We start from the raw sequence: 10,726 nt of genomic DNA, 5'->3' as shown, positions 1-10,726 counted from the left end.
GAGTTTTCTAAAAAAAAACGATTGGTGGAGAATCAAGTAAAGCTGAGCTGCTTCAGACTAGGAAATATGACTACAGTTATTCTGACGTTTATTTGAGAAAAACCAGTTAAGATTTGACGGCAAAAAGACACGTGAAGCACCAGCTGATGTGTGATGTATGAACTATCAATCATACAGCAGAAAGCATGGAGTGGATTGTGTGAAACAGCGAAGTTTTGCTCATGTTGGTGATTTAGAGACATTAGAAAGTTAAAAGAGTTAAAAGAATGGTTCAAACAGTGTTGGACAGAAAAAGGAAAAGAGCATCAAAAGAATTCCAGGTTGAGGGAATGAAGGAATTGAAGTTAATTTGAATCATTCTAGTGATTCACTGATCTAGTTTCAGTTCAGCAGCACGTGCACGTTCCCTCAGACACACAAACCCCCCCAACACAGGTCTGTCTACTCCTGCGGCCAATCACAGCAAACCAGCTTCTGGATGGGAGTGTTTAAAACCAGCAGCGGGATGCAGAAACACACACACCAGACCTGAGCTGATCTGACTGAACACACAGGTGAGTCCGGCTCTTACTGATGATAATGGAGTTTATTATGCATGTCTATGAACAATATTCATAGTGACAATAATCTGCTGGGTAGTTTTAGATCATTTGCTCTTGGAGTTCATATTGAGATCTCTGACTTTGCAGACGTTGGTAAATTCAGTTTGAGATCTTGTTGAGATCTCCTCTGAAGCTCTTGAAGAGATGCATGTGAGATTATGGAGTCTTATTCTTGGGAGAAACATCTCAGAAGCAGCTGAACTGTGTTCGGTTTCACTGCTGTCTAGGAAAAAATATTACAAACATCTCCTCTGTGATATTTCTGGTCCTGTGGGTGTGGATCTCCGCTCCGGGCCTGTTTTGTCTGGTCTTGGTCTGAATCCAGGAAAAGTCACGTTTCTTTAGTCATATACGGATTCTGTGAACTTGTAAAGAAAGTCTCGCCTTTAGTGTGTTTTCCTGTTGTATTGGGGTCAATGTGACACTTGGATTTCAAACTCTGTGTATATTTATTCTTGAAATCTTCTCATTTAGGCTAATGAATGTGCAATGATTCAACACATAGATATGTTGGCTACAGAACTAATGAAATGTAAGATTTAAAGTTTATTTGAAATTGAGACTAATGTTTCTTAACGCACTTACAGGTTTCAACATCCAAAGAAGAAGCAGAAATGGCTCGGTTTGGCCTGCTGAGTTTGATTCTAGCTTTAGCAGCTCTCACAGTTTGTGTAAGTGTGCTTCAGAAGTGCATACTTAACTCGCTTACTTTTAAAGAATGCTTTTAGGGAAAAAACATTTACCTTTTTTGTTGGTTTTGACCTCCAGAGTGACCAGCGCCGACTCTTTCCCAGCAGTTTACGTGAGAAATCAGGTAATGAAAAGCAAATAATTCAAAATAAATCATTTTAAAACAACAACAGTCAAAATAAAACGCTTACTAAAAAAGGTTAAATAATTTGTTAACGTGCATGTCTTTTGACCTTTAACCAACGTCAGAACATGCCAATTATGAATAGATTATTAATAATTTATTGCTACTGTGTGAATAATACATAATCATGTAATCAATAAAAAAGTAAGTGTAGTCTGATACAAGTATTTTAAGATGTAATATAATCTAATTACAAGTACTTCATTTTTGGATAACACTTTATTTTAAGGTGTTCGTTACACATGTTGCATGTACTTTGCTATTATAATAACAATAAATTATGCATAATTACATGCAAGTAACCCTAACCATACAGGAAGTACAATTAATTTTACTCAGTACTTAAATGTATAATTGCACTGTAACAAGGACACCTTCAAATAAAGTGTAAGCAATTTTTGCAATCTGATTATTGCATGTAATCAGTTACTGTTTTATGATGTTTATTATGATTCCAACAGATGTTCTGTGTCTGAATGGAGGGACGTCTGTCTTGTCTCCGTCGGGTCGTCACATGCTCTGTTTCTGTCCTGATGGCTTCAGCGGCTCCAGCTGTGAAAGAGGTGCACATCACTCGTGTGTGCTTGTTATCATTAACTGCTGTTTGCATGCATTCATATTCATTATGATGTTTTTTGTGGCAGATGAATCCGTCTCCTGCTTTGACGGGATCGGTCTGCACTACAGAGGTCCTGTCTCTAAATCAGCGAGTGGGCGGGAATGTCTGGAATGGGATTCAGAGAGCGTGCGTGAAATCGGAGTCTCTCCCAAGAATCTTGGCCCGGGACGACACAACCACTGCAGGCAAGTTACACTGACTGAAGAGCTTCAGCACACTAGAACAAGAACAAACAGAGCAGGCGGTCCAGACCTGTCCCTTACTAGGAGTTCCCTGGAGACCGTAGATTAGCTGAAAAACTGAAAAAATACTAAATCAACATGCATTTGTCCTGAAGGCTTGGACATGAATAGAACAAGAAAACTGGTGTAATGTTATGGAGTTCAGTTTATGAGCGAATCTCACGAAAGGTGTCAAGAACATGTCTTTGGCATAATTCACCCTGGAGATAAAAGAAATAATTGATGTTACATTTAATTAAAACTTAAAAAAAAAAAATTTAAATAAATAAAATATTTTATATTTTAAATTAAACTTAAATTTTCAATTTAATGTATGTTTTGCATCAAATTAAGCCTTATTATAAGGATTATTATTAGTCCAATTTTTGGAATTATTATTATTATAGTATTTAATGAAAATTGAACACATTTAACAATTTAACATTACTTTTTATTAAAATTATATCATTTAAAAACATTACAACAAATGTCATACTTTGCAGTTTAAATAATAAAACATATATATTTAATGTATAAATACATGCAATATTTAATTTTTACAGTAAATTTTAAATAATTTAATCATGATTTTATTTGATAAAGTTTTGCATGAAGATTATTATTAATTAAGCATTTTAGATGATTAAGATTTTTTCATTGTGTTATTATTTTAATGACAATTAAACACATTTACCCTGTTTATTAAATTACATTTATTTACATTTTGTATTAAAGTAAATCAATACAATTACTAATTATTTTATTTAATAAAGAATGTTTTGGATGATTATGTAAATCAATACTTTTAAAGTCAATATACAATTACACTTTTATTATTTTTATTCACATTAATTAAAAAGAGTACAACAAATATCAGCACACTTCATACACACTGTAAAAAGAGAAAACTTGTTGAGAAAACTTAAAAGTTTAAGGCAACCAGCTTCAGCAGATTTTTGAGTTTTCTCAACTTATTTTTGTAGATTTTTGACTTTTTGTTGTATAAACTGAATACAACAAGTTGAGAAAACTAAAAAATCTGCTGAAGCTGGTTGCCTTAAACTTTTAAGTTTTCTCAATTTATTTTTTTTGACAGTGCAGTATATATATATATATATATATTATATTACAGTATAGTGAGAATTTAGTCAGTGCAAAGAAATTTTCTTTTCATTTTGGGGTGAAATATGACCCAGACATGTTTTTAGCAGGATTTCATTCCCCCTTATTCTCAAGCCCAGACGTGAAGATCTCCTGCAAAAAAATATTCACAAACACACCTCGCGCACCTGTCTGAGCCTGTGCCGCACTGCTGCTGAATCCTGAGCCATTCAGGTGTTTTTCATCTCTCTTATCATGTCAGCTACATCCATCATAACAGACAAACATGTTCCATCACCCACAGAAACCCAGACTACACCCGCAGACCCTGGTGTTACGTACGGACCGCGTTTGGGATCGTGAAAGAAGACTGTGATATTCCACGCTGTGCAAAAGATCAAGGTCCGATTCCGTCCTTTTCATTGTATTAATGTAATATTACTAAATATCTGTAATGATCTGACATATGAAATGGTTTGACGCAGGTTCTGGCAGTCTGAAAGGCGCTCAGTCAGGTGAGATCATTGATGAGCATCATTATTGTGGAGCATCTGTCTGTATTTACTGCGGTTTGATTGACAGGCTGACCTGTCTTTTCGTCCAATAGGATGGCAGTGTGGCCAGAGGGAGGAGCGGAGCATGAAGGTAGTGGGCGGGGCTTTGAGCGCGGTGGAGCGCCACCCCTGGATGGCAGCGGTGTTCAGCAGGAGCTCACGCGGGAGAACGTTCACCTGCGGCGGGAGTCTCATCTCACCCTGCTGGGTCCTCACGGCCGCCCACTGCTTCCCTGACGGGTCAGTGCACATGTCAATGCGTTCCCCCGAGAAACTTTGCGTTTTTGCGAACAAAGGCAAATGTTTTCTGAACGCAAGTTGGGAGGACAAATTATATAGCAATGCTTTCGCAAAACTTTTATTTCACAAAGGTTTTGAAGCTTCGAAAGTGCCCCCATCACTACTTAAAATAAATTAATAAACAAACAAATAAATAATAATACACTGTAAAAAGTGATGTTGAGTTAACTTAAAAAAATTGCCTTAAAATTTTTAAGTAAATGATATTAAAAAAAATAAGTTAATTGAATTGTCAAGTTCACTTAACTTTTTTTTTTTTTTTTTAATTATTATGTACTTAATAATTTTAAGGCAACGGGTTTCCTCAATTTTTTTAAGTTAAGTCAACTTTCACTTTTTACAGTGTAATAATAATAATATGAAATTAGAGGGAAAGTATATATTACAGTAGTACACTTTTGCACTTACCCTACTTACAATTTTTGCGTTCCTTTGAACTTCGAATTCTTGCTCGCAAATATTTTCATTCCCAATAATATTTTTTGCAAGTGAGGGCGAAGTTTTTCAATGTAATGCTTATGTTCTTGTGATGACAAATAAAATGTAAAAACGCAACCGTGCTGGTGATGGAAACAATATGAGATGGGTTTGAAAACTGTTTCAATGGCAAAACTTTTGTGTTCTGCCGAGAAACTGTTTGGTTTTGCCAGCAAAGGCAATGCCTCTTTTTCTTTCATTATACCTTGTCTCTTTAGTAGACCCTTCATGATAAATGCAGCTGGATACAATTAATGAATAAATGGGAAGCAAGGGAAATGGACTGAAGCAGGAAAAAAGGGATGGACTGATGTGTTTTTGATATATATTTACACATTTCTCTCTTCTCATTTGTTTTCAGCGCTCAGACTAAACTCCATAAACTGTCAGTATTTCTGGGGAGGAATGCCATCAATGAGACCGACGTTCAGAGAGAGCAGGAGTTCAGTGTCTCTGAGCTCTTCATCCATGAACACTTCGACAACGCAGACGGCAACTTCAACAACGACATCGGTAATGCTGACTGACTAAACCCCAAACAACCCATTCATTCACTTTGAAAAGTACTTTCTGTCCAGTGAGCAAATGTAAACACATTTCTGAGCATCAACCTTCTGAAAAGACCAGTTTATGCTAGTCCAGACTGGTTTTGTGACCGGTGAAGCTGGCTGACCTGTAAAGTTTGGCTGGTTAAGCTAGACGCATTCAGAATCCAAGACTCAACATATTCTGGTCTTTTCAGCAAAGTCAAAGTAGCTTTATGAGTTTAGCTTTATGAGACGTGTAATGCAGTAAAATGCATTTCACATCAGACTGTCATTAACATCTGATTGACTGCTGTGTGTTCAGCGCTGTTGAAGATTCACAGTCCTGACGGTCACTGTGCTAAAGAGTCCAGTTCAGTCAAGACGGTCTGCATCCCTGAAGCGCATCAGTCACTCAGTGACGGGACGTCTTGCGAGGTCACTGGATACGGCAGAGAACAAGAAGGTACATCAGCTGAGAGTGATGACTGTGTTTGTTCTGTTTGCACTAAAGAAGGGTTCATTCATCACACTTGTGTGTGTGTGTGTGTGTGTGTTGTAGGGTCGTGGTATTACTCTCAGTATCTCAGAGAAGCAAAGGTCAACCTGCTGTCAAAGGATTTGTGTTCAAGTAAAGCATATTACGGCAACTTGATCACAGACAACATGCTGTGTGCCGGGAGTCCCGACTGGAGCGCAGACTCGTGTAAGGTGAGCCAGAAACAACTTTTTTAACAATAATGACCCTTATATATACACATATATAAAATGCATGTCATGGCACTACATATTGGGTACAAATTTACATTTATTCATTTAGCAGATACAGATAGAGTACAATTTGGTCTCATTACTTTTCTAAAGCAATAAAGGCATAAATCCAATACGTGAAATGCATGAAAAGTAATTTGTTTCAAAATCAGAAAATGTCTGTACTGCCTCCTTAAAATAGTGTTTTTAATCTGCCCCACCAAACTGATGTTTTCAAACAATAAATTCATAATTTTGATATAATATTATGTATTGAATTCACTGAACAAAATAATTAGCTAATATTAATTACCAGTTAACATTTAGCTGTGTCTTATATAAACTTATACAAACAAAATCTGGCATCCCACTGACATATTCATTTACAACTATTTCTTTAAATTATTTAAGATCTGTTACTTATTCTGTATCATTATGTTATTAAAATGTTTTTTTTTTTTTTTTTTTAATGATTATTTTGTTGTTATTATTATTTCTATTTTCAATTTCTTTTACATTTATTGAATGTTTATTTGTAGAAAAAACTAAATCAGAAATCAGGGTTTTAAACTTCACACATATCACAATGTTTGGGAAAATACTGAATATATACACACACACACACACACACACATAAATATATGCTGGGACATTATCCATTAATTTTATAAACATTTCCGTTAACCCTAAAACACAATGCAATGCAAAATTCAAATACAGGTAAAACACCTGTAAAAAATCAATACAGAAAATTCCTTTACAGTATATTAATACAGTACATTGTGCCCTTTTTTACAGGCCACATGTAAAATTATTGCACATTTTTATCACTGAGAAGCAAGAAAATTCTATCAGGTTGATGCATCTGTTCTTCTGGGTTGTTTCAGGGTGACTCTGGCGGGCCGCTGGTGTGTCGCGTCCGTGAGCGTGTGTTTCTGTTCGGTGTGGTGAGTTGGGGAGAGGGATGTTCCAGATCCTTCCGTCCTGGAGTTTATGCCAAAGTCAGCAACTACCACCGCTGGATCCTGGAGAAAACCGGCTTGTCGTCGCTGAGCTGAGAACAGGAGCTCACCTGCCCTCAGAGACCAATATACAGAACATGAACAAACAGTGCAAACAAGTCGTGTTCAAACTGATTTCTGTTCAGTTACTCGTTAATATGTCCATCATTCTTACATAATAGCAGCTCAAAGGACTTTCTATGTGAAAAATGTTTATAAAAGTACTGTTTTGCATTGGTATTGAAATGTATAGTCCATTTTCTTTTCGTTCCGGATGTTTTTATATTGTTGTATAATTTTATATTGTTGTGTAACTATTTATTTTATGTCAATGATAAAAGCCAATTATTAGGCCAATAAACAAATACTGTTTTTAACTGTTGTGTGCATTCTGAGTAAATATTATGTACAATAAGTGTTTGTATTAATGTGTGTGTTTGTATATATATATATATATATATATATATGTATTAGTGCTGTCAAACGATTAATTGCGATTAATCACATCAAAATAAAAGTTTTTGTTTACACAATATATGTGTGTATACAGTGTATATGTATAGATTAATACAAACACATGCATGTATATATTTAAGAAAAATATGTCATGTTTATATATTAAATATATATATATAATATAAAATATAAGAATATAAATATATAAATGTATATACATGTAAATACTTTCAAAATATATACTGTATGTGTGTGTATTTATATATACATAATAAATATACACAGTACACATACATATATTATGTAAACAAAAACTTTTTATTTTGGATGTGATTAATCGCAATTAATAGTTTGACAGCACTATATATATATATATATATATATACATAGATGTATATAAAGTAGCTTTATTTTACTGGAACTTTAAAGTAACTATAATGTAATAAAGTTTTGACCCACCTGTTTGTTTAAAGATTTAGATTATGAAGATTTGACAGTCTGTGCATTTACTCAGAAGATTTCCTTTGTGTTGTATTAGCACATATGACATGCTTCTGCATGTTTAATCTCCTTGAGTAGTATATACACTCCATGAACAGTCAAAACAAACACACACCCTGAATTTACACACTCTTTATTTAAACACGTGCATAACCATATAATCACTGCAGTTTACACAGATACTCACTATCAGCTATTATATACTATCGTATTATAACAATGGGACAAAATGTGTGTAAAATGTCATGACTAAGTCTGGATCGTTGTAACAGCTGCGTGTGTAAATCCAGTGCAGCTGGTGAATCCGTCGCCATAGTAACAGGTAATGATGATGTCACTGGGTCAGCAGAGGTCACTGACTCACAGATGGCATCACTCACAAAAACAATGTCACTAATGCAACACTGAACAATATTAAAATAGCATCTGTAATAAAGAGCATAATTATAGAATATGTCATTTTACAATCTCAAGGTACAAGCCTGTCACTGGGGCAGTACCCTATCAAAAGACACTAATATGTATCTTTAAGGTACTAACATGAACCATTTAGGGGTAAATAAGGAACAAAGATGTACATTTTAGCTTTTGTATGTTAAAGTAAGCCTACCTGATTTTCTGAGAGCGTATCTTTATCTGCTACAGTTTCTTATTCAGCCACTTGATGGCAGACTAAAGACACTGAAGTACATACTGATATTGTCAACTCTTCATCCTGCAGATGACATTAGTATGAAAATTAGTTTGTGTGCTCAAGGCCTAACTGCTAGATTGTGGTATATGGAAAAGATGATACATTAACGACATATGACATACTGACCAATGCTAAAAATATTTAGTATAGGCCACTAAAATACGGAAATAACAGAATGTGTAATATAAACTCTAAAAATAGAGATCTGTTTCATAGAATCATACATTATATGATAACCCAAGTTTTTATTGGCAAAGTTACACTTACAAGGAATTTGACTGCATGCTTGGGTTGCTGCAAAAAATAGTCAGCGTGCCACATCAATTACTTCAGATCTAATATAAGTAGTAACTAATAAAATATTTTGAAAAAAAATATTTAAGCAATAGTTCACCCAATTCTATATGGGAATTATTCTTTTAATACTTGGAGTGCATTAATTACTTGATTTAATGTATTATGCATTTTCATAAGGGGCTTCTGTACTGTTAAAAAAAAAATGGTTCAAATATGTTATGTAATATTGCTGAAACAATCTGACAACATTGTGAGTGTCACTTTATAGGTGAGCAGAATCTGCTGTTTTATATTGAGGTGTGCAGCATAAACACACACACACACACACACACACACACGTGTTTACTCTGTGCTCTCTAAACTGACTTTCTCAATTCTTTCTTTTCAGACTCTTCCATATTCGGTCATGCAGCCTGTTGAGGGTCTCTGGGCAAATTCTTGGGCTGTTTGAGGTGTCTGATGGGTTGAAACAGCTTGAGATCCTGTTATTGTTATTTCAGTATGATCAGATGAAGGTTGCAACCTGCTCTTATGATTATGAATCTGGAATGTGCAACATGAACAAAATGAACGACAATTATATAATGATATAACATTTGTTTTCATCCACCTATAACTTGGCATATGCATTTATGCATTCAAGAGTTTCAACACAAGTTTGTTCATCAGTAAATAATGTTTAATTCATATTAAAATTTTAAAGCAGTAGTTGTCCCAGTACAAATGTGACAATGCTACGACAAACAAAAATATAAAGAATATATAGGCTATAGCAAAAAGTATACATAATTTTATAATTATAGTTATATTTTACTCTTTTTTTTTATCAGATTCATCAGTGAATAAATAGGTCTATGTGTTTTTTTTTCGGCTTATGAAACCGTACACATTGTAAATTAATTAATTATATTGTATGTTGTTTCATTAGCCTATTGTTTACTGATCTTGTTGCAAATAAAGATGAAAATAGATCCTCACAAGGCCTCAAACAGATCCTAAACAGTGCTGAGCAATATTCAGACCCAGCAGACCGCTTTGGTGCCCCCTGGCACTCAGAATTCCTCATCCAGAACAGAAGAATCAAGTTTCCTTTTTAGGGCATGAGAATGTATTACGTAATTTGGGAAGAACTCGCGTCTCTAGCAGACGCTACAAAGGTTATGGGCGGAGCCAATCAGGAAGAATGACGTTTGCGCGAACCAATCGCGTTCACGGGCGCGCCGGCGCTTGCTTTGTGGTTGGTGGACGGAGTGTTTGCGTCATCGGGGAGGTTTAGGTTCAGTGTAATGTGGGAAGCGCGAATCGATTCTTTCGAACGGTTCATTTCAACGAGTCAGTTCAAAGAGAGAGTTCGTCATCACGTACTCCTAGAGGTTTAAACAGGTTTTAAATAAATATGTAGATAAACATAGAGTTCTTTGACAAAAAATGTTACAGTAGAATAGCTGCCATAGCGATTAATAGCAAAGGATTTAGTGGCCTATGTAATGAATCAAATTCTAGACAATTAAATAGGCTACTATTTACGTTTTGTTATACACACACACACACATATATATATATATCTATTCTTCTATTGTCCTCATTTGTAAGTCGCTTTGGATAAAAGCATCTGCTAAACGACTAAAATGTAAAAATGCAAAATGTACTAGAATGTTATATTATAGTAGACCTGCTAGTATGGTATAGCTTTTTCATAGTAAACCTAATACTTTAACTACTGTGCTTTGTTAATATTCTAAATGCTTACAAAGT

The 10,726-nt window shown here is 34.9% G+C and overlaps 1 protein-coding gene across 1 annotated transcript; it reads left to right on the top strand.

The window, feature by feature from the left end:
- Nucleotides 1-355: 355 nt before the first annotated feature.
- On the top strand, nucleotides 356-7,368 carry plaub (plasminogen activator, urokinase b). The gene is made up of 12 exons (XM_058793420.1): nucleotides 356-554; nucleotides 1,190-1,273; nucleotides 1,371-1,416; nucleotides 1,938-2,039; nucleotides 2,121-2,280; nucleotides 3,722-3,819; nucleotides 3,903-3,932; nucleotides 4,025-4,211; nucleotides 5,110-5,261; nucleotides 5,598-5,738; nucleotides 5,835-5,983; nucleotides 6,910-7,368. The coding sequence occupies exons 2-12, from the start codon at nucleotides 1,217-1,219 to the stop codon at nucleotides 7,078-7,080; spliced, it is 1,293 nt and encodes a 430-aa protein (XP_058649403.1). The 5' UTR covers nucleotides 356-554; nucleotides 1,190-1,216; the 3' UTR covers nucleotides 7,081-7,368.
- The last annotated feature ends 3,358 nt before the right edge of the window (nucleotides 7,369-10,726 follow it).

The sequence above is a fragment of the Onychostoma macrolepis genome, chromosome 12, assembly GCF_012432095.1.
Source record: "Onychostoma macrolepis isolate SWU-2019 chromosome 12, ASM1243209v1, whole genome shotgun sequence".
Classification (NCBI taxonomy): domain Eukaryota; kingdom Metazoa; phylum Chordata; class Actinopteri; order Cypriniformes; family Cyprinidae; genus Onychostoma; species Onychostoma macrolepis.
This window is presented reverse-complemented; position numbering and strand designations above follow the sequence as displayed.